This window comes from Drosophila serrata, unplaced genomic scaffold (assembly GCF_035046125.1).
Source record: "Drosophila serrata isolate PLE 108 unplaced genomic scaffold, ASM3504612v1 contig_249, whole genome shotgun sequence".
Lineage (NCBI taxonomy): Eukaryota > Metazoa > Arthropoda > Insecta > Diptera > Drosophilidae > Drosophila > Drosophila serrata.
In genome coordinates this window covers 1,627,884-1,653,756 of record NW_028257147.1, presented here as the reverse complement: position 1 = coordinate 1,653,756, position 25,873 = coordinate 1,627,884, and the positions used below count along the sequence as shown (strand labels likewise).

Below are 25,873 nucleotides of genomic sequence, written 5' to 3'. Positions count from 1 at the left end.
GCTGATAAACGCGCCTAGAATGCCCAACTTTTGGCTGGGTCCACGAGTGGGAGTGGAACCAGGGACCAGGGACCAGGGACCAGGAGGTGGCGCACAAGATCAATGGATCGGATCTCTGCCAGGCTGCCGGACCCACTCGGGGTCCGTCCATTCGCCGGGCGCAATGGATCACGCCGTTGATTAATTCCCTGTTGTTGGCTAGGCCGGCCATTAAAAGGCCATAAAATTATTAATTAAGCAAGTGCACAAGGAAAAGCCACTTGCCAGATTTATAGCGCAGCAGCGAAAAAGAAGAGGGGAACCTGAAATCGGAGTTCAATTCAATTCAATTTCAAGGAAAAAAATACGAAATGAAAATCATTTTTCGCCCCTGTGTGTGTGCCTGCAGTCGCATTTTCCGAGTGCCGCCTCAAGCATTATGGATTTTTAACGAGTTTTCAATTTATTTGCGCGCCAGTCGCGGAAAAATCTTTCGAGTGCTTTTCATACAGACACTCGAGCATCATCAAGTGGCTTTTCTTTATATCGGGCATGTGCGTCTTGGCATATTGTTTATATCATTTCAGCAACTGAATCAGCAGCTGCAAAAACCCCCCAAGGACTTCAAGTTAAAGATACCCAATTTTCAACGTTAATTAGCCAGCGATACAGACTAAAGCCTAAAGATACAAAGCCGAAGATCAAAAATTTATATGGCATAACCCCGTGGGCCATAATCGTGCTAGCAAATAAAAGCCGAAAAGACCAAGACCAAGAAAGCCGCAAAATGCAATGCAATTCAAGTCAAGGAAAAATCCAAAAGTCTCTGCAACAATAGTCAATAAAACATGCGGCAAATCATGTTTATCGCATTGATTTATGCATTTTTAATGTGTTCGCTGTTGCTTATCGGCAATGCGCCTAAATCAACGGGGCTGCAAAATACAAAATACAACAAAAAACCAAAGCACACTTTCACTGCAATGCCAAAGTCGGGCCTTCCTTTGCCAAGCCATTGGAGGCATCCCAAACTGCACAATAATATATTTACAATATATGTATATAGACAGTACTTGGTACTGGAGAGACCGCTTGGCTCTGCTCCTCGCTTTGAGCCACGTTAATTTTTAAATCTCACCGCCTGATTAGTTCGCTTCGCGCCAAAAGAGCCAAACGCCATCTTGATTAGACCGCCGGTTTTTGAAGTCGGGATGCAGCTGAAGTTTGAAGCAAACTATGGCAACACGGAGGGAAAATACCATAGGAAAATCTCAGGTTTAAATAAAAGTTTAATTACATAAATTAAATTTATGAAAATTATAAAAAGATCTATTCAAACCCAGCAGAAATATGTGAAAATAAATGCCGAAACAAGGGAAACCTATGTATTTCATAAGACAACTTTTTAATATTTAAAAAGATAAAACGACTCTTTAAAAATGCAGTTAAAATTAATGAATTACTAATATTTATTTATATTTCATAATACTACTTTTTAATATTTACAAAGATAAAACTACTTTTAAAAACTCAGTCAAAATTCATTACTAACATTTTAACAATATAAAAAACATATTGTGAAGTTTCAGATATCAAAAGATATAATTAAGAGTAATAAGTATTCTTAAATAGTTTGATAGTGGATTCCCTAGTTGATAAATTTACTATATCCAAATTTCTATATAAAAGTTTTTAACTTAACGATTTTAGAGTGGTAAAAATTAATCACTATATATTTTCTTTTCAGTGTTTATAATTTTTTTCTTTTGCCCAGCACAGCATCAAAGGAGGCCGCCTTTTGCCGCTGCCTTTTGTCTTATTAATAATTCACATTAACGCTTTGCGAGTGCGGCCAGGTTGCCGCCCGTTTTCGGTTGGCCAAACTTGGCCCGAACTTGGCTCGGACAGGACAGAACAGGCCAAGACGGGAGGACTAAACCGTGGGCCAGTGTGGCCAGCCCCCCTTTTGGAGAACCGAACTTATCAGGGATGCAGCATCTGAAGTCGCGGCTTGGGGCATATTCGAGCCGCTTGACATAAATGCCGAAAGCGCACGAGATGCGAGCCGGGCTCAAATAAATGGTCAATAAATAAGGTGTGAAATAGCCAAGTGGGCTGAACCGGTACCGGTAAGAAACCAAATCGATTCACAGGGCGGTCAGGCAATACGGCAATGAAGTGCTTTAGATATTTAACTTTCCGTCCTAATGTTATTTATTTTAATTGAAGTTGCTCAAGGTGGTGTGAATATAACCAAAGAAGTGGATTATATATAAACTTTTAAATATGATTTTGCTATATCCTTAAAAGTATTTATTTGCGTACCGTTCTTCGGTTCAATAGGAAACCTACTGTCCCCGATCGAGGAGCTTTTGAAATATAAACCAAATAACTCGAAATACGAAATAACAAATACATATGTTTAAGAAAATATATAAAGATAGATATCTTTAGAAGGATGTGTACTGATAAAGACCCCGAGTCTTGTGTCCGAAGTTTTTCATTTTGGTGTATAGGTTTTGGAGCTGCTTGTTTAGGCCTTAATGTGCTAATATTAGTATGTATTTTGCGCGGTGCACAGCCAAATTTTTTCGATACGCCTGTTGTTTTGATAGTACAATTCATTTTCGGTGTATTGGTTGCCATAGTCAGTATCATCGCTGGAATTCTATTGCTACTAGGCATAAATCGGGTAAGCCATCGAATTCTGAAAAACTGGAGCCATAGATGATTTGCGATCTAGTAAACTACTGATTAATAATCGTCATTTAATATATTAACATATGTTTGATTTATTCTTACCATTCAGGGCAATCGGAAACTTTTTAGAATTGGAAAAATAATGAGCTACCCAGCGCCTATAATGTATTTCTACTTCATCTTCCCTATAGGTAAATATATTAACCATTTTTTTTATATTTAAAAACAAGGATATTGTGCTATATATTTACAGTTATTCAAGTTATTGGGGTGCTTAATCTCAGCGAGTACAGGGATGAGCGTTGGCCTTAAACTATTGAAAAACAATGGGATTACAAGAAGCACTCCTGATGATACTTGTATATAGAAATTGGTAATGTTTTTAACTAAATTCCAGAATATAAATTAAATGCCTAATTTTATTTTCAACAGATTGGTAACTGTGTCAGAGCTTCTTGGAACGCTAATATCTATTTGTACAACTAATGTATACAATATAATATGGTGTGATTAATTATACAAATGGATATTAGAGCAAAACTAATTCAATAACTTGAAAACAACTTTTTATAATATATGTGTATATGTTATCTATATACTTTAATCTTTCATTTCTAAACAATACTTATGGCTGAAATGTCGATCGTTTACTCTTTTTTCCCATAAATTACATCCGTCTGCACCCCTTTTCCCTGCTGATATTTCCATTTTCCAATTCCGGTGAACGTCTGTCACATTTGCACACCGTTTGTTTGTTTGCCTGGGCTTCATAATTGCCGCAGCTAGCAAGGATTACCAGTGTCAGGCCTCCTAATTTGCATATTCAAACAAAGGACAACAAAAGGCGAGGAAGGAAGGGAGCCAAAATGCCGGGCTAAATTATGACAGTCGCGCATGTGTCAAAAAGTAAACAACTCAGCATTTGCATAGGCAAATTAAAAAGGCTTAGTGGTTCTTTATTGGCCTCAGTCGAAGGGTAAACAATTTCCCTAAACATTAGCTGCCTTTTTTCCCTGGGAATGGGGGATCCTTGAGCCCCTCAAGAGATTTGATTGGATTGGATTGCCATTTCTCTAGCCGGAACGTGCCCCAGCCTGTTCAAGAGGAGCTGTCCGTTTTGGGTTTATGGTGGATACACTTTCAGAGATCCTGACACGCTTAATTGCCCCAGCCGTGAGTGTAATCAAGGGTAGAGCCATTTGCCCACGTGTGTCCTTTTGATTAACAAAGGGTTCGCTCTGCCTGCATTTTCCACCAGATTCGCTCGTAAATCTCGCCCAGAAATTAATACGAACGAACGCAGTCGAGGGAGCACCATTCATTGCGGTCATGTAGCGTCTTAGCCGCATATCCCTTAAATGATGTACAAAAGGAAAGGACTTGCGAGGGAATGGGTCGAATATTTTATGCTGTGTAAGTAGACTTGAGGAAATTCACAATGGAAACCTTAGTAATATTGTATGAAATCTTGACAAATGAGTATTACAAATTTGTGTATAGAAATGATCATTATTTGCACAGAAGGAGCTTCATTCATTGTTATCTTTCGAAGGATATTATTGTAGTTATTTTATACAGTAAATGAATAATATTTTGGAACTTTAAAAATGTATAAGGATATGAAATGTATGTCAAATACATTTCTTAATTTAATTTCTTATTCATGAAGAGTTATTAAATGTTAATATAATAAATGAACTATTTGCCAAAGCAAGTGATACAATGTTGGGATCAATTAATCTCACAAAAAACCATATTCTGAGCTTTAAATTGAATTGAATATCCTTCGGGCCTATTTAAAATGTTATAAAAACTATCGAAATTATTTAATAAACTAAAATACACTACAAATAACCAAAAACCTCCTAAAATCCCGGCATACCACATCTTCACCCTCCATTCGAGTATACAAAAAAAGTACCTCTGGATGAAGAAATACGAGAAAAAAAATGAAAATGCCAGGAAAATCGTAGAAAAAAAGGCCAAACGATGGCCATAAATGGATCAACTCGCCAGTGAGCGCACCTGAGGCCACGCAGGATGGCAGGATAACGGAGCAGCACCCCTGCATCCTGCCCAAGAGCAATAATAGCCGGGAAGCAAGAGTGCCGCCGTTTTATGGCCCAAACATGCGTCCATTCCCATCCGCATCCAACCTCAACCCTCAAAGCCAGGGTCCTTTTGCTTCGGTTTCAGCTGCAACAAATCAGTGCAAGGATTTTTTTACGATTAACTGCGTAATTGAGTCGTTTGGCTAAAGACGCAGCAGCAGCAGCAGCAGCAGGAGCAGCAGCTACAGGACAAATTTAATTAAACTGTAATAAAGCAAATCCCGCTTTCACTCCGCCCCCCACCTCTTGTTGTGTAATGAGGGCTAAATCAGGCTTAAGCAAACCGCCCACTAAGTAAGCAGAAAAAATTGACATAAAACTTGTCTTTCATGAAGTGGGGCTTCGTGAGGTGAGCTCTTTGGGTTCTTCTTTGTTTTTTTTTTTGGGTTGAGGCAAATAAAGCCATAGGCCAGCCACGCCCCCCTCTGCCTCGATATGGGCAAATTGAGGCAGATTTATCAAAGACAACAACAGTGGGTGCCATAAAAAAGTTTATGTCTGACGATGGAAGGTGAGTACGAAGCGGAAAGAAATTGCGGATAAGCACCAAAAGATGTGCCAGGCTAAGAACAAGAACAAAAAAAAGTGAAGGTAGAGAAAAATCCATAGGAAAAGGGAGGAAATGCAAAGCATTCGTCGAACTTCGGGTGGGCGGAAAATGGCAGGAAAATGACAGGAGACGCAGGGCGGGGCAGGTGGAAGAACTGTGCCGTGGAACCGCAAAATGGCTGCTAAACTGACAAGCGAACTTTATTATTTGTATTTTCATTTTTTTCTGCGCTTTTCCTCTGCTTTTCATTTGTACACAGGTCGAAAATAGTACTTCATTTATTTTTGAAATATAATTAAAGGGTCTTAGAAACTATGTCTTTTAAATCATTTCATAAATTTATGTATCAATTCTGATATGTAAATATTTATAAACTGCAATTAAATGTTCATTAATGTATCCAAGCCTTCAAAATTGTAAAAAGTTAAATTCTTTAAATAACTAAGTATCCTAAAATATATTTAGTAATAATAAATTGCAAGTTTATCTATCCATCTGTCTGTCTATATATATTCCTATCTATCTATCTGTCTATCTATCTATCCATCTATCCATCTATCCATCTATCCATCTATCCATCTATCCATCTATCCATCTATCCATCTATCCATCTATCCATCTATCCATCTATCCATCTATCCATCTATCCATCTATCCATCTATCCATCTATCCATCTATCCATCTATCCATCTATCCATCTATCCATCTATCCATCTATCCATCTATCTATCTATCTATCTATCCATCTATCTATCTATCTCTCTATCTATCCATCTATCCATCTAGCTATCTATCTATCTATCTATCTAAATATCAATATATCTATCTATCCTTCTATCTAACTATCTATCAGCCTTCTGTTCTATATACCTACCTATCTACTTTATAAATACGATTAATACTATCCAAATTAAATATTTAATCATAAATATGATAACTAATACTTCTCTGTAAAATTGAGATATATTAATCAATTTTCTTTTGGTGCACTGAATAAGTTATTTCTTTTTTTTTCTGTAAAGTTTTCAGAGTTTCCACCTCACTCCACTTACGGGCCAGGGATTTGTTTCGATATGAATGTGGAACGTGGCGCAGGAAGGACGCAGCTGCTTCAGCTAAATTGCTTTGCATGCAGCGCTTAAGTGGCAAGTGGGTGGATTTTTATTTTTTTATTTTGTGGGCGGGGCTTTCAACCTTAGGTCTTTCCAGTTCAATTTGCTGCGAAAGGCATCGCAATGTGTTTATGCGAAAAGATGTGTGTGAAAGAGCATGAGATACATAATCAGAGATACTAGCCAAGATGAGATAGAATACAAGTTGGTCAAAGAACGGATATGAGAGATAAGGATAAGGATTTGATTTTGATTAGAAATTAAAAACTGCATTAAGAAGTTCATTAATTAGAACATAAATTGAACATAGTCCGCGAAAATGTAGCCTAGTTTTGTTTTATTATCATAATTAATATCTCACTTCTATTGAACTTCCCCTAGGCATTCTTAGGACACAACACCTTTACCTATTGTAATGTATTCTTCAAGATCTAGTGTAATAACTACCTTTAAAATTACCTAAACTTCTCACAATCCCCCATAGGCACACCTCTCTTTGCATAGTCTTTATGACACTCGGCAATTAATGCAGATTTGCAATGCAATTTTGAGGCTTAATTGCTGGGCCTTTCGACACGGCTGACATGTGGCAACTTCCTTGAATTGTACTAGTAAACTAAGACTATGGTGCATACCGTACAGGTATCTCCCGCTTGGCCATAATTTTGTACGCTAAGTTGGCAACACTTTGCAGCTGGAAATGCGTGTGGTGCCATTGCCTTTTGTGTGTTTATATTTTAATTGCCGCAGCTTTTCAATGGAAAATGCAACTAATTACAGACACGCAGCAGTCTGGCAAAATTGTTGATAATTAACAGGTTTCCTCTTTCTCTCTCTGCAACAGCTGAGGAAGTTTTTCTTCTTCAACGAGTGCTGCAAGTGTTGAAAAATGCATTTCACATTTGCAATCGCAACTGCAAATTCACAATTGCATTCACACACGACTGACGCCGCTCTGAAATGGATATCCATGGGTAATTGTCGGCACATAATGAAGAGTCAAAGTGCTGAAATTAACTGAAGAGGCGGATACTGCATCGAAATTATGTCATTATTTTCGTCTGAATTTGCTAAAAGAAATATTAGCAAGAAACTGTGCTTAAACCGAGGTCATAGAAAGGGTTTTATGGCCACAAATGTACTGAAAATCATCATAAAACGAAGTTAAAAGACCAAAGAATGTATAAAACATTTAAATTCAAGGATCTGTGGGCCAGCTTATTTAAATTTTATTATTCGACATCAGCCAAAACTAAGCACAAATGATTAAGCGCCTATGTATCAAGACCAATAAATAATCTCCGTTTCCCTTGGACTCTACATATTTCCTCTGGCACATTTACACACCTATCAAAAACAGCTTTGTCTCTCTCGGAGATCCGTGACCGAAATAAGCTGTCAAAATAGGAGAAACCCACAGCAACTAGCATGCTGGTCAGTGAACACCACAAACCACACATAAATTAAATACTCTTGAAGGAAAAAATAAAGAAAAACTCAAGACTGAGAAACGTTTAGTGGCGCAAATTAATTGAGCAACATTAATTTCGAACCGACCGAAAATAACTCACACGAACACGAATTAATAACCGAAAATTGTTGAGTCCCAATGGCGGCATTTCACAGCTTAGAATTTCAAAGAGTTGAGCATCAGGAAAATGTGGTCACATGCAAGTCCAACCACCGGTGGTGCATTTAGCATGGAGTATGAAACCAACCACATTTTTTGACGCCTGCTGCCTGCCTGATGGTGGTTGCAATCGAAGCGACGCCAAAAACTTCATTTACAACTTAATTTGGCGCCATCAACGGGCTGCTGCCCCCCCTGTCCCGCCATCGACTGCCATAATTATGGCAAATTAAATGCAAAATGTGTTTAATCTTAAAACTCCCCGCAAAACGAACCACGAACATTGAACGTTGAACGTGGCACAGGTTTTTCTTTTTCCTTTTTTTTTTTGTTGCACTTTAATTGCGCTGTAAATTTGTCTGCAGCTCACCGCTAGGCAATTTTCGTAGGCTTACACAGGACTTTTGTAGTGTATATTAGTTTATACATTAAATTGGTTAGTATTTTGTTAAATATTAAAAAAGAAAATGTGGTTTTAAAGTATAAAATTCTTTTGGTTATCAAAGAAACAAGACAGATACTTAGTGAAAATACAAAAGATATAAAAATTGTTCAATATCCAAGAACCTACAGTTTAACCCGGATAATAATATTCTGTAATTTATATTTTAAGCAATTTAGTAGTATAGATTATACAAAAAAATGGATATAACTTATATATATTTAAATTATACATTTACACAGAAATGTTAAGTTGTATTTAATAAAAACTTACAAGTGCTTTGGTTGTGTTTAACTTTAACTTCTTGTTAAAAAGCATCTATTTAATTTGTAGTACCTAAATTTGTCCATTCATAAGATCCCATTTTAGATCATATATTTGAGTACATGCAAACAATTTTTTTTGTATGAAAATATTTCTTAAAAAAACTGTTTTTTCGCATTATTTTTAAACAATTTCCCAAAGAGTATCTGCAACTCCCTAGATACAAAAACTCACATTTTATATATATTCCGGTTGGAGTTGGCTGAGAATCCCATGGACGTCGTCGTGCTTATAGTTGTTGTCGTCGGTAATTATAGCGTTCGGCACACTAATCAGTGTAATGTGCGAGTCATAACTATAGGCAAAAGTCAACGCATGAACAGGCCGGCTCAGAGGCAGAGGCGGACCTGGAAAAGCACTCGACTCTGATTGCATGCGAATGGCCAAGGAGACTGAGTTATTGAAAGGCGGCAAGGATACCGACACCGAGGCTGTGTCAAAACAATAAAATACCCAACTAATTAAGGCTGAGATGTGGCCACAGCTGCCATGACAGAAGGATCTATGAATATACTTTGCTCCCATTCTCGGGGGATAATTTATGGGCAACTTCACAGGCCAAGCGAGAACATAAACAGTCATTTTTCCCAAAACACACAGAATCCTGGCGATCCCACCGAGATCCTGTCACTCCCCTTTCAGGGAAAGGATCGTTGAGGTTGGGCAACAATTGACTTTGAAACACACAATTGCAGGCAGGGCCATTTTATTGCATTTGCTCATTAGTGCAAATAGAAGAGGCGACTGTGCGACTTTTTGTTCAGTATTTACACAGCTTGCCAAAAGAGAACGATAAAGGCCAAAAGGTGTTAAACTGGCAAAAACTCACTCTGATCGGTTGGCAGTTTTTCCCCAGTTGAAAAGCTGAAAATCTCTGGCTGTTGTTGTGATCTCTTGTGTGGTTTTTCGGATCCTCGACACTCGAGAGTAAACAAAGTGTCCCGGACTGATGAACAGCGTGCCACATTCATTTATCACAGTTGGACAATGGATTGTCCTCCTTTTCATTTTTATTTTTTGGCACGATCTATTGGAATAATGGTTACCAGTAATGGTGAAAACCCCCCTCCATTCAGAGTCGAGATATGCAGACAAATATCAAAGTAGGTGGCTTACAAAGAAGGTTGGTTTATAAAATGAAAATGTAGATTTTAAAAGGAATATTTAGCAAGGCTCTAAATATTATAAAAACAAGATAAAACTAAGGCTAACTTAATAATATATACCCAAAGGCAGTGCCTTGATAATTTTCATAAAAATATTTCATTTTTAGTCTTAATTTTATTCCATCCTTTAAAATTAATAAACTTTTTAGGAACCCTTGCAGGGAATTATAATTTTATTCAGAAGCTTGTTATTTTGTGAAGGAGTCATTTCCGACCATAAATCATATATATTATTGATCAGCATCAACAGCCGAATAGAATTAGCCATGTCCGAATATAAAGAAAATTTTCTAAAATTTTTAAATTTGTCTCTTTAAAAAAATTTAAAATTAAAGAATTGGCAAAAAATTTTAATTTGTTTAAAAATGAAATTAAGTATACAGATTTATAAACCCAATAAAAACTAGCAAAGGAACGATTTCCGAATTGAATTTAATGCATTTTTGGCTTAGTTGTGAACTTTTTAAAAGTTTGATTTCTAGAAAAATGGTCAATATAGTTCATAAAAATCTATTCAGAGAATGCTTAACTTTTATTCCAATTCAAATCAACTTCTCGAAGGTAGTTTTCCTTCTTCTTCATATTAAATTATAAACTGCTCTCTAAATTTATTTCACAAATATTTTAAAAATATAAAAACCTTCTTAAACTTCCTCTTCAAAGAACCCTTCACTCTTAGATATATTTTTTCAACCCCTTGTAGTAAACAGAAGCTGCCTTTTACTGAATTAAATTAAATTGACCTTTGTAGTCCACGCCTCCTTTATGATTCCCAATTATTTTCAGCTTGAGCTCACCCACGATCTCGGGACTAAAATGATCTTTATCGCATTGTCCTTGCCTTGCGTTTTATTTTGACCGCGACTTGCCAACAAATGAGGCTAATTTGTCAAAATGACCGGTGAGAGCATTTCTTTTTATTCGGATTCCCCCAACGAAATTCCTTTCTTTTCAATTTCAGATACGAATTCCTTGGCTGCAGGCATGAAAATTCCATTTGACAGGCTTTGTTGGTTGGGGGGACTTGTTATTAATAAGTCCTGATCCCGATCCTGTCAACTTATGTGGCACATGTCGAAGGAAGGCTGGCTGGAAGGCAGGCCAGCAGGAAGCATTCGGGAATACCGTTGGCTGGACAGTGATTAAGCGAGAATTAAATGTCAGGCGGTAGCAGCAGATGAGGGATCCAGATCCCCATGAAACCCAGATCGAAATCGGGTATAAGATCCGGACCACTAGGCGTGAAGAGTGGAGAGAAGATCTTGACTAATATGCTACGCCCCGAGCCACGATCACCACCAAGCCACCAACTGTTGGCAGTAAGTTACCGAAGAAAACAAACCAAGAAACCAATCCGAAACCAAAACCAACATCATATAAAATATGCAGAAAAAGAGCAGAAAAAATAAACAATTTAAATGCGAGACGTCAATCAACGCAGCGTCAGCTTCCAACTGCCAAACTGCCAACTGCTAACAAAGGCCAAAAATGAAATGATTAAAAAAAGATTATAAAGATCGCCAGCCGAGCAAATGCAGAGAGAAAAATTTACAAAAACAAAAAATATATAACAAAAATTAAGGGATAATTGTATCATAAAATTATAAAAGAAAAGTAAAACAATGAAATAAAACTAAAATAAAGAACAGATACAAAGTAAGTGGAAAATAAGCCCAACAACAAGTCGATAGAGTTTAAAAGATTATTAAATAAAATATATTTAAAATAAAGTCTAGAATTCTTTAAAGAATATGTCTAGGATAACTTATATCCAGGTTAATTAAATAGAATTAAAATAAATGTCATATATATAGTGTAAATAAATAATTAAATAATATAACTAAGTGCAGTAATAAGATAAGATAATTCATGAACACTTAATACAGAATATTACTACTATTAGAAAATTAGCAAAACAAATTCCCCATTTGCTTGATTACATTTTAATTGTTTAAAAATTAATAAAAATCATTTCACTGTGCACACTTATTCGATAGGATATATATATTCGCTTTTATGGCTCGTCGTTCACTCAACTCGAGGGACTCATTAAGCAGCCATGACGAATGGAATTGAAACTGATATATGAATACCCCGACCAAGTCTGGATGGAAGACACTTATGATCACTGTATATGGCATGGCAGCTTGTTTTTTATGTCGTTCACTGTACAGTGATCACTGTTAGCGGTGTCAATCGACTCGGGTGGTCCGTCTTGCTGATTTTCAGGTGACTTGGCGTGAATTTGTTAACTTTAACTGGGGACTTGGAAGTGGCTTTTATGGTTGAATTTCAGTTGCCAGATTCAAAGGTGAGGTTTAAATAACGAAAAAGGTATTATAATGCAGGTTTATTCGTTCAGAAATACTTGAACTATTTTATATTACGAGTAATGCATTGTTTTGTAAAACAACATTTATAGAAAAATGATTTTTAAAACTCCCTAACACCTAAAAGATCATGATTTTATAGACCATAACAGATATTTTAGTGTGTACATATTTTCTTCCTTCACTAATGGCCTCTTTAAGTTTATATATCAACCAGTTACAGTTTTATTTATCTGCTTATTTAATTATATTTTTTTCATCGAAACTACAAATAATACCCTCACATCCCTGAACAAATCCCTGGCTCACTTAAGCCTTCCACTAACTCAAGCTGTTGCCTGGCATAAATATTTCTGCGCCATTTTCCACATCAGGAGAAAAAACTGTCCTCTAATGCGCCTAAGCTTTAGGCTTCCAAACAAAAAAAAAACCCAAACCAAATGTAATCAAATCAGGTAAATTTGTCATAAAATACCACACAACACAACACGATATCAACGAGAAAGGAAAAGATGAAGGAAAAACTAATTTTGAAATGGATTTCGTACGCAGTTTTGAGCACAAATGGCCCAGGACTTTTGGACTACGGACTTAGGACTTCGGACTTGGACTCGGACTCGAACTTTGTCTTGGTCTTGGGTGTCCTGCAAATTATGCGAAACCATTTCGAAATTGAACGCATGACAGGCAGCACCCTCATACTTCCTTTTGCCTTAACATTACGACATTGGTCAGCAGAAAACTTGCAAGTCAGGCAGAATGGGTGGGCGGCTTGTGTCCTGCTTCTGCTGCTGCTCTCTAATAATAAAACAGCTCGGGACAAAAGAAAATCTAATAAAACAAAAGTTTCCCCATTGCCCTCGACCATTTGTTGTTTACCTTTTTATGTTAAATCACCGCAGCAATAACAAGAACAAGGATATCGCATATATGGCATCGTATAACATATGCGACCCGTGTCTGGACCAATAAGCGCTCGCAAAAAGATGAACTTTCTTTAAACAGTGGGCATTCTGTAAGGGGAACTCTCTAATGTAACTCTGAAAATATTTGTTAAGAAACCTATTGAATTTTTGGATTCAATAGCAAATCGATTATAACTAAGCTTCACATATTCGCATTTTGTAGATCAATATTTATGGATATTTTTATATGTCGCTTCATTCGATAAATCAAAGTTTAAAAGCCATAACTAAGGCAAAACAGCGTTGATTATAATGCAAAATGCATTTGTTCTTCTATAAAATTCTCTTTAAATTGATTCCTTTACAAAAATCCTTGTTGACTTTACAGAATTATCCCTGTACTTCAATCCTGTGTGCACCTTTTCGAGATCTCCGCTTTGGTTGTTTGTGGCTTGGGTTCGTGATTTGCTAAACTTATGAAATTACTTTACGTGTAGTAGCCCCGGCATATCACCTCATCCCACACATGTGGCCTAAACCGCTCAAGTTTTTTGGCCCTATCCCGGCCATTTGGTCAATTCCTGCGGCTGTCATTGTGCTATTCCAACGCCTTATCTCTTCAGGATTTACATAACAGCCGGGGGAACCCCTTCTGTTCTCTTTTTCTATCTTTTGGTGCAAAAGTTTTACGCAAGTCCATATGTTGGATTAGACGATGTGTGGGGAGAGAGAGGGGAAAAAAATCCCATAAATAGAAAATCACATTAAGTTTTCTGAAAACTCTGCTGTTCCCCTCCCCCACTAACAATTGTTTGCATATCCACAATTTCTGTGAAGATAAGCAATGCCAAAGTTTAGGTTTATGGCCGCCACGTTTCTTCATTCTGAAAAACTTTATTCTTCCTTTCTTGTTTTATAAATTTTTTATTTCGTTTAGTTTTTTTGTGGTCAAGCAGAGATTGGTGGTAAAAGTTAAAAAATAATCCAAGTTCTTTGTAATATATTTTTATTTAAGATGTAGTAACTATTTTCTTTAGCATTCTTGCCTGCCAAATGGACACGCTTTCATAGGCTTGACTCAGGGCAATTTACGAATTGACAATCTAATATTTCTACGCAATTTACGCAGAAGAGAAAAACTGCATGAAAAACCCCTTCAACTGGCTTAATAAAAACCCAATGGAGCGTTAAGAAAAAGCAGTTAGTGGTTCCCAGACTTTGATTGAAAGTCAGGCGGACGGGGGGTGAAAAAAAAAAACAAAAACAAAACAGGAAAAATAAGAAAACTAAGAAAACTCAAACAGTTCAATAACGAAAACTGTCGCACGGAGAGGAGGCTCTTAATTTGGGCAAAAATATCTCTGGCAGCGTGTAATATTGACTACAAATGCATGTGCAAATGTTGCCACGGTTTGAAAGGATTTTCCAAAAGGATTGCGGAATAGCAGCGGCTGTGACAACGTCGATTTTCCCTTTTTGTCCCCCTTCAACCGCCCACAAATCGCAGCTTTGTAAAAAAACAAGAAGAAAAAAATTCAGGCAAAGCAATTTAAGCCAGAAAAGGGTGTCACATGTGCCAAATGACTTTTGCGTGTGGAAATGACAATGATTTCTGCTATGTAGACAATAACGAAATGCAAACAAAGGACAAACAAACGGAATGGTGGCAGGACATCACGGCAGGACGAGTTCATAGAGCGACATTTGCATTTGCCTGCCATATTCGTAAATGAAAATTGCGACTCCAAGGAGAGGGTTTTGGGATGAAAAAGAAGAGACAGTCCGGAAACTTGAAATTAGTTTTTGGCCCCAAAATAGTTGTCGCTGCCAAGGAAATGATTAAGCCACCAAAACTACCAATTTTCTGGCCTAGGTTGGCACTGGGAAAAATTTTGAGACTCTTGCATTAATTAGAAACATAAGGAATTAAAAGAGGATTGATTTCAAAATTATTTAAAATAGTTTACATAATTATTAAAACTCCTCTATGCTGATAAAGCAATTATTTATTTATTTTTAAGGTTTTCCTAGAGTTTCTTTGATTGTTTAGGAGTATATATGTTACATAGGTAAAACTTGAAGATTAATCTTTTCTATAAGAAATAGGGTTAAAAACCTATTAATAGCTTGTTTATTTTTATTAGGATTTTAATATGATATAAAAGTAAAACCCTTGCATAAATCTATACATTTTTTGATTTCGTAAATAAACCCTTTTAATAAAACAAAACTCTAATTAAAAACGCCAAGTTAAGGGAAAGAAAGAAATTAAGTAAAAGGATTGCATTAGGTACAAGAAATATATATATTTTAATACTGATACCTAATACTAATTCATCTTATAATATTTACTAAAATATATACGTGTCCTGTACCAAAATTCTTTCCTCTTTCTCAATTTCTCTCACTGCTTAGCCGCCTCATCCCTTGTTCCTTGGCAGGACGCGTCACATGTTGGCTCATAAAGCTGTCACAAAATGACTTTACAACTTAATACACGGACATGGCCCAGAGCTGGGCTTGAGCTGGAGACAGAGACATCAATCACATTGACTGCCGCAAATATAAACGTCAGGCCAAGTCGGAAGAGGAGAGTGTAGGAGAAATCCCCTTAAATATAGCTCCAGAATGGCGTGATCCTAGTTTCCCAACCGCGGACAGACGGACAGCTGATGTCCCTTTAGATGCCATTAGGTGGGAGCATCGGTGGAAACATTATTTTGACCGCAAAGTGTTTCAACTTTTTGTTTTGGAGACCGCGCAGTCCGCGAAATTGCATCTGGCAGCTGTCTAAATGTCTCGCGCACTTTTTGCGACATCCCCAAAAAGGATCCACGGATTCGATTAAGCGGAGAAAAACGGACAGGACATCAATGGGGAAGGACATTTTTCTAGCTGCCAAATTTTTATGCTAATTTGACATCTTGGCAGAACAGAAAATTGAGTGGTTCAAATTAAGAAGAGGATCAAATCGAGATTGTGTTTTTGAAAGAACTTTTCTTTGAGTTTTTTTATATAACTTTTAATTGCTAACAACTTAAGCTAAAGGAGTGAAGAGTTTACTGACTTACCACCTTTTAACGGGAAACCATTGACAAAAGTCCTTTGCTGTCTGGAAATAAAAAACCAATTCTTTGATATAGTTTAGGAATTACCTTAATTATATATAGGATATATTATAATAATGTTTTCCGGTAGAGTTTAGCAATTATTTAATGGCATTCCACAGCAGCGGATATTTAGCATATTATTATCTACAAATACAAAACAAATTTAACCAAATAATTACTGCTAGTTTTTCAATATAATTTTCCCTTGACAACCATATATTTCAACATCCATTATCCAATTGATTTTAGAAGGTTCAGCACAATAGGCACTTGGCAATTTGGCAACAATAGAACATCAACATCGACATTTACTTTTTGAAATGGCTAATTTCGTCACTAATCCACGTGTTGTGAATATTTCTATGTAGTTATATATATATTGGTCGAAATATAATGAAATCGGGCAATTAGTTGGAGCAACAAAGCGGCAACTAGACGACATTGCGACAATAAAGCCAAATGATGATTAGTAAACCTCGGAAATGATTGTTTCCTATACATATATGTTACATATATATTTTTTCATCGTAATGGCCGTCCCATATCGCACATTTACACTCCTCCAATGGTGCTCATTGTATGTCAACTATACAGATACCAACTATATGTATATATATAACTTGGTAAATAATCAAAGTCAGGGGTGGAGTTTGGTTTGGGAATTAATTGGGGGTGTATTGGGAGTAATTAGGTACATATTTAGAGGAGAATTTGGAATAGTTAACTAAAGGTAAAGTAAATTTAAAGATAGATGCCTCTTTTTTAGAGAATATCCTCTTGAGATATAAGCTCAAATAATGCAAATAATATTTTGAAAAAAATAAAATATATTAAATGTATTTAATTACCTTTTTTATAAAGTTCATCTTACTCCACAAAAAACCTTTAATAAATATTGTTATTATTTATTCATAATTACTATAAAAGAAGGTCTTAAATGTTGGTTAAACCACAGTCAGTTTAGGACTATTTGTAGGCTTAAGTTATCAATAGCAAAATGTATTTAAATATATTGTAATAGCAAAATCTGTAAATACACATTTTTTACTCAACCGTTTTTAAAAATCCCTTTCCTTTCCACGTCCCTGCTTAAAACCCACAAACACTGAGACCCAAAATTATCGAAATGCCAACCGTTTGCGCTCTAATTACATGGCAACCTCCAGCGGCAAAATAAAATTGTCACCTGATGTGTGTGTGGTGTGATGTGTGTGGGAGGCCATTGTTTTTGTACCCCTTGCACGTAATCCCAGCAAATATAATTGCCATAAAAAAAAAGCAGAGAATAAAACCATGAAATGAAAAATTGCTTGCGTGAATTTGTTAAAGTTTAGAGCTTCATTTTGCTTTTGGGCCCACTCAGAGTACAAAAAAAACAAACCGCGGCGCAAAAAGCAAATGTCGCGCACGAACCTGGCCATAGTTAATTGCTGCTGGCTGCACCTGCTCAAATGTGGGCGTGGCCACACGCCCGCCCCTCCTTTTCCTTTCCCTTAAAAAAACAAAGTCGAGCTATTTGAGCCCGCTCACCAAGAGATCCCAACTGATTACATCTTTTGTCGCATGGGCCAAGCCCCGATCGGATCGTTGGACCAACCCAGTCCATGTAATTTGCCATTGACAGGTTGATGTTGATTTTCCATATATATTTTTTTTTAGGTGGGGGTTCCAGGGTTTGCTGACTGGATCCAGGAGTTTATATATATATATTTTAGACTTGTGCATACATTGCATGGCTTTCATATCCGCATCGCGTGCTGCATGTCAACGCGTGTGTTCCAACGTAATTGTCGCTGACTTGGTGGCCATTGCCAAGATGGCGGAGTCCTCCGCATCCAGGTGAAAGGACCATGGGCTAAGGATCTTTAAAATGCTAACAAAATAGAGCTTTTCTAACAAACTTTTTAAGGAACAAGTCCTAACAACGTCTAGTGTTTTATCTCAATTTGAAGATGTTTACTTTTGTCTTAGATTTATGGCAGGCCCTACATTTAACTTTTAATATTTTTAATACCCTTACAAGGTGTTAATATTTATTAATTTAATAATTTTAAGGTATCTCAATTAGAACTTGGAGTTAGTCTTCTATATACTCAAATCGGACCAGATCGGAAGACTGTATCATATAGCTGCTATTGAAAAAAAATATTAACCTTTACACTTTTTAACATATTTTTATCTAATTTGATTCAAAGCTATCTTTTATTACTATAGAAATTCATTTTTAACTTTATGAAAATCGGAATACTATATAATTTAACTGCCAGAGAAACGGTTGTTAAATGTAGGGGATCAGTAGGTATCAATGAACAGTAAGTAAGTATAATCAGTAAGTAACAATGATCAGTAATTAACTACGCATGAGCAGTAGGTAACGATGATCATTAATTAACCCTGAACAGTAACTATCTATGACCAGTAAGTAACTATGATCAGTAAGTATCTCTGACCAGTAAGTAAGTATGAGCAGTTACTCACTTTGAACACTTATAAACAATGACTTGCAACTTTTGAAACACAACACATATCTGAGACTTGGCCGGCAGCAGTCACTTCGTTCCGGGGATGTTAGAACCAGTTGGGAATCATATGCACAGATGTGCGAGATTTGTTTTGGATCAAATTTAAGCTATTTGAATGAAACTATGGAGTTATTCCTCTATATAATTTTACTAACATATAAGTCGGAGCATGGCAAATCGGTGGACTATATATATACATATATAGCTGACATTGGAACAATCGGACGATTAACTATTATCAGTAATTAACTCTGAACAGTAAGTATCTATAACCAAAAATGAACTATGATCATTAATTAACCCTGAACACTAAGTATCTTTGACTAGTAAGTAAGTAAGATCAGTAAGTATCTCTGACCAGTAAGTATGTATGATCAGTTCCTAACTCTGAACACTTATAAACAATGACTTGCAACTTTTGAAACACAACACATTTCTGAGACTTGGCCGGCAGCAGTCACTTCGTTCCGGGGATGCTAGAACCAGTTGGGAATCATATGCACAGATGTGCGAGATTTGTTTTGAATCAAATTTTAGCTATTTTAATGAAACTATGGAGTTATTCTTCTATATAGTTTTACTAACATATAAGTCGGGGCATAGCAAATCGGTGGACTATATATATACATACATATAGCTGACATAGGAACAATCGGACGACATATAGAACTATGATCAGTAATTAGCTATGACCAGTGATTAACTATGATCAGTAATTAACTCTGAACAGTAGGTATCTATGACCAAACATTAACTATGATCATTAATTAACCCTGAACACTAAGTATCTTTGACCAGTAATTAAGTAAGATCAGTAAGTATCTCTGACCAGTAAGTATGTATGATCAGTTACTAACTCTGAACACTTATAAACAATGACTTGCAACTTTTGTAACACAACACATTTGTGAGACATGGCCGGCAGCAGTCACTTCGTTCCGGGGATGTTAGAACGGTTTGGGAATCATATGCACAGATGTGCGAGATTTGTTTTGGATTAAATTTAAGCTATTTAAATGAAACTATGGAGTTATTCTTCTGTATAATTTTTACTAACATATAAGTCGGAGCATGGCAAATCGGTGGACTATATATATACATATATATAGCTGACATAGGAACAATCTGACGATTTATAGAACTATGATCAGTAATTAGCTATGACCAGTGATTAACTATGATCAGTAATTAACTCTGAACAGTAAGTATCTATGACCAAACATTAACTATGATCAGTAATTAACCATGAACACTAAGTATCTTTGACCAGTAAATAAGTAAGATCAGTAAGTATCTCTGACCAATAAGTATGTATGATCAGTTACTCACTTTGAACACTAATAAACAATGACTTGCAACTTTTGTAACACAACACATTTGTGAGACTTGGCTGGCAGCAGTCACTTCGTTCCGGGGATGCTAGAACCAGTTGGGAATCATATGCACAGATGTGCGAGATTTGTTTTGAATCAAATTTAAGCTATTTGAATGAAACTATGGGGTTATTCCTCTATATAATTTTACTAACATATAAGTCGGAGCAGGGAAAATCGGTGGACTATATATATACAAATATATAGCTGACATAAGAATAATCGGACGATTAATAGAACTATGATCAGTAATTAGCTATGACCAGTGATTAACTATGATCAGTAATTAACTCTGAACAGTAAGTATCTATGACCAAACATTAACTATGATCAGTAATTAACCCTGAACACTAAGTATCTTTGACCAGTAAATAAGTAAGATCAGTAAGTATCTCTGACCAGTAAATATGTTTGATCAGTTACTCACTTTGAACACTTATAAACAATGACTTGCAACTTTTGTAACACAACACATTTCTGAGACTTGGCTGGCAGCAGTCACTTCGTTCCGGGGATGTTAGAACCAGTTGGGAATCATATGCACAGATGTGCGAGATTTGTTTTGAATCAAATTTAAGCTATTTGAATGAAACTATGAAGTTATTCTTATATTTAATTTTAGTAGTATATAAATCGGAGCTTGGCGAATCGGTGGACTATATATATACATATATATAAATATATATATATATATATATAGCTGCCATAGGAACGATTTTTCAGTTTTCTACAGATTTGCATCAAATTTTATATTATTTAAAATTGAGGAAAATGTAAAACGGTGAATGTAAAAATGAAGTGAAATAAAAACATTACTTTATTATTTAACTTCTATCTAAAAGTAATTCCAAAATTTACTTCAAACCTTTAAAACTTCTCCTTAATCTCCTTCGAATTTTGTCAATATTTTGTGTACGTTTTTCAACCCTTTGGCCCACTGTGCAGTGACAGCAATTTGCACCGCCTGCATCCGAGAGGAGCCAGAGCGTGCTTAGCGGCCATCAGGCGGAGCTTTTGCACCGCCCTGTGATTAATTGCAATAGGCGCTCGCTCGGCAATGATTGGTTCCTGGTAAACTTCGCACTGTCATGCCATCGAACGTGGACACGGAATGCAGATGGAGAGATGGCGGCTTCTAGGAAACCAAAACCAAAGTAAGATCCAAATCCCGATTCCAAAACCCAGAGCCCAGAGTGCCAGACAAATCAGCGTCAGTTTGCTCAGTTCCTGGGAGACAGAACGGAGCTGTGCCGGTGATAAGATCACCTTGTGCGTGGGATGCGCCTTTTACGGATGGGGAAAACTTCTCCCTCTCCTCGTTGATCTTTCACACCTTGCGCCCTGGCAACCAGCTTCCTCTGCAAATGAGAAACTCGCATTGTTGTCAAGATTTCCATTGTTTTCCGCACTTGACGTTTTTTTCTTCCAGGGATCGGGATTGGGATGTCCTGGCGATATAAATCGCATTAATCACACGGCTTGGTAACAATGGGCCAGCAAGGTGTGATCACAGTTTTGACAGCGGCAATGACAAGAGACTTTTATTATATTTTTTTTTTATTGGCCAACAACCTGTGTCCATGTCCACCGCTTCTCGATTCAATAGAATACCTGACATAGTCGAAGCTGACATTGTGTCTGCCCTGGGATCCCATCCCATTGTTTCGGTTTTTTTGGTTAAGATTTCTTTATCACCTCCATCCCTCCTCTGAAATCCAACTCCGAGTCATTCGATGGCAATTTATTAATATTTAATAAGCCCCGAAGAAGAAGAGTGTGTTTGGAGTTCTCTGAGCATCTTCATCGTGTGGGTGGCTTCGATGTGGGCACATTCTTTGCTTCCCATTGATGGCTCTGATCCGATCTCTGTGTGTGGTTCTTCCCACCTTGGTTTCCTCATATGATATATGTATATTTCACTGTCTACACAAACCCCAGAGAAAACGGCAGCCAGGTTCTTTTTGCTTTGCTTTGATCTAACCGTTTTTGTTTATGTTAAACAAGCAATTTGCAGCTTTGACAGAGAGAAAACTGGGGAAAAGTCTTTGTGGGAAGATAAAGTGAGTCTTTAAAACACTTAGAATATAAGGTATTCATTTAAAAGTTACTATACAAAATGTTGTAATATTTTAAACATTTGAAATATGAAACTAAGGAAAGTGGAAGTCATTCTTCAACTATAAAACATTGCAAAAAGTCTTGAACAAACACAGTCTATGGTTTCATGAATAGCTCATTCTATTGTCATAAAAGTACATAAATCATCATAATTTCTATATAGTTTTCTTTGCCCTAAAATGTTCTCAGTGCACCAATTAACTGTGGCAAACGTTCATCATCGACAACAGCAACAGCAGCAACAATTGCTGCAAGTTGAGCTCATAAATTTTGACAGCAAACGGAACGCGTGTTAATAATAATTTCAATTGCTGCCACCACCATTTGATCTTCTCCGCTTTGTCGGGGATTGGGGATTTATAGAGATTCCCTCGGTCAGGATGTGGTTTTTACGCCAACAATCGTTAATCTCCTGTACTGAATCGGGAGTATAGGATCTGGTTTTGGAGCTAGCTTATTTGATGTGGCAATTACCATGTGGCAGGAAACAGTCGTGCGGCCCCAAAAACAAATGCATCTGCATATCTACGTATCTCAACCATTTGTATCTGCATCTCAGCATCATCTCGGCATCGGCATCGGGAACATGGCAACATGGCAACAGTGGGCGTGCATCATTGGCAATTTTACCATATTATCAACGCATCTGTGAGCCGACAAAGTGTTTTCAACGCTTTCGGTAGTTGGAACAGCTTGCGAATGTTGCTGCTGCTGCTGCTGCGACTGTTGCTGTTGCAAGTTGCTGTTTGCTTGCTGCAAGTCGCTGGATGTTGCAGCTGGTAGGCGTTGCCGGAGCCTGCGAGCCGAGCTTCGATCCCGATTCGATTAATTTTCGCATTAAGCTCGGGCACAGCTCCGCCCTGGCGATGGGCAAAAAGGATTTGCTTTGAATACACTTTAAATTAAAATTGAATCCTTTTTTGTTAAGATAAATAATCCAAGAAATATGAAGAGTTTTAAGAGAGAAGATCAAAGAGAGATTAAGCTTTTTATGCTTAATAAAATAATTATAATAATTAAAATTTTATAAAGTCTTTTTATGAGTAAAAGAATCATTTCTCTTTGATCATGGCAAAGTCTACAAAAAACCTCACATAAAGACTATTACATCTTCTGGAATATTTCCTTAAATATTTCTTTTCATTCCCTACTAAACTCTTAAAAGTTTTTCCTTTAAGTTTCAATATTTCTTAAAAGCTTTCATAATTAAAATATTATAAAGTCTTTTTAACATATGAGTAAAAGAATCATTTCTTTTGATCATGGCAAAGTCTACTGAAAAACCTTACATAAAGAATATAACATCTTCTGGAATACTTCCTTACATATTTCTTCTTATTCCCTACTAAACCCTTAATAGTTTTCCCTCATTATTTTTAATATTTCCTAAATGTTTCCTTATTTTTAAAAATATTTTCCAAGTGCACAATTCTTTGCAGTTGTGGGCGCGGTAATGAAATCAAATTAGGCAGAGATCTCCTTGTTGCTGGCGGCATAATTGATTTGCTTTGCTCCTCTGCCTGCTGGCCAGCTCTCTGCCCTCTGATTCCCATTTCGATTCCAATTCCAATGCTAAGACTCCCTCGCCCAAGGATAATGCCAGTGTCCTTGGCGTTTTGTATCGAATCGCAGCAGCAACAGCAGCAGCACCTGCGCCTTCAGGTGACACGCTCCGCTCGCACTTCGCCAGCTCAAGGATAGCCATAAAATACAATTGTTTGCAATTATTATTTTTGCTGTTCAAAAGGATTGAGGCTGCCAGAGAAAAACAAAACAATTCGCTACGCAATTTGTATGCAACAATAAGAGGAAAAAATCTCGAAGCGAGCGGGAACACACATGTTGTTTCGATTTCGGGCGGCAATAAAATTGATATATCCTTTGGCACAATATGGCCACCGCCATGTGCATTTAGATGGCCATGTCCTGACATGGCTTCCATGGCTTTCCTGGCTTAGTTTCCGCAATTTTTTCCCCCCCTCTCGCTTATTGGCCATTTAGTGCACGTAGGGTAGTAGTCACAGGCAAAAGGAGCAAATACGCAAAAGGAAAATAGTGATATTTGCCCAAAAATAAAAACTAATGGCCAACGGGGACATAGTACAGGATACAGAATCCTGCGACGACTTTGCCATAATCCCGTCAAAGCGTAAACAAAAATTTCAGTTATATAGGAAATCTGTTTCTGCAGATATTTTTTTACTTGATTGGCTTTTACCCCTTCTCCAAATTTTGTATTTCTTTTGCCGAAATTGGTTTAGTCGTAGATCTTTGTTTTTCTACATTTTTCCGTTGTTGTTCATAAATTATATTTTGAAGTGCCTTGTTTTGATTCTCTGTACAGGAATGCGTCATGCAGGTACATTATGCAAAATAACTCAAGGTACAATTTAGATGAAATCTGTTCTTGTGGGTGGCTTCATATAAAAGCAGGAAGGGAAAGAGTTTTTGTTGATTTTTTGCCTAAGAATTTGGTTTAAAAAACTAGAAAAATCTCTAGATATACCCAATTAATTAAAAAATCCCCCTGCCACACCTCTACCCACTTAATTACCTAGAGAATTTCCACGAAAAATCACCAAAAGCTATTTAAAGAAACAACTATTTAGAGAACACGCCCTCTTAATTTCATTAAATCAAATTCAAATTGCCCAAGAAGCAAGGGAAAACAACCCAAAAACTAAGCGATTGCAATTTTTCACTCCCCCACTCCAGGAAAATAAATAGAAAAACAAGGAGCACAGGAGCCACAAAATAAGAGAACCAAAAAAAACAGGAAAGTTGAAAAAATATGGTGGCATATGCAAATGAGATTTCAGGGCAGGAAACAAATCATTGAAAAATTGTCACCGAGCCGCGACAAAGCAAACAAAGCGACCAAAAGGGTCGGGCCCAGAGCCCCGTCTGAGTTCCTCCCGGAATCCCGCTCCGTTCCTAGCTCTCTGTGAGAGCTATGAGCAACTCCCTCCACCGATCTGGCCACCATCAACATCACCATTAGTGGCTCAATTGTGCGCCACATCGGCTGGCAACCACGAATCGCATGCAAATGAAACCGCAGCCACAAAAACAACGGAGACACTCAGGGAAAATGTTAAAAGAAAAAAATATTAAATACGATTTAGGGTATTTGTTTTGAAATAATTGGAAATAAATAAGTTGGAGAACCAAATACTAACTAAACAAGAAAGCCAAAGTTTATAGTCCCTTGCAGTTTGCTTTTGAATTATAGGATCGAATCGGAAATCGATCATAATTGTTTAAATTGCTTGTATTTATTTGTATAATAATTTTTTTTGGACAAATCAAAGTTTAATAAACTCATAAATAAGCCAAATAAAAAGACAAAGCGTTCCTATGTTAGTTTTTATTGGTTTTATAAATCTGCATATTCAGTTTTGTTTTAAAATAAATAAATAAATATTTAGCCAATTTTAACGATGTAACCCCTTATCTTTTTTTTGCAAAAAATGGAAAAAATATTGAAAATTTTATTTTCA

At 36.7% G+C, this 25,873-nt stretch overlaps 1 protein-coding gene and 1 long non-coding RNA gene across 3 annotated transcripts in view; one reads left to right on the top strand and one right to left on the bottom strand.

Annotated features, from left to right (window-relative positions):
- LOC147643662 (uncharacterized) overlaps positions 1–25,873 on the bottom strand; it is a 205,872-nt gene that overhangs the window by 25,034 nt on the left and 154,965 nt on the right. For both annotated transcript variants that reach the window (XM_086832499.1, XM_086832500.1), the window contains one exon: positions 16,322–16,362. In XM_086832499.1, coding sequence (XP_086688625.1) covers positions 16,322–16,362 — 41 coding nt within the window. The remainder of the gene's footprint in view (positions 1–16,321; positions 16,363–25,873) is intronic.
- On the top strand, positions 2,357–3,277 carry LOC110187396 (uncharacterized). Its single transcript, XR_002319884.2, has 4 exons — positions 2,357–2,671; positions 2,789–2,870; positions 2,933–3,052; positions 3,112–3,277. It is a non-coding gene; the product is annotated as an uncharacterized LOC110187396 (long non-coding RNA).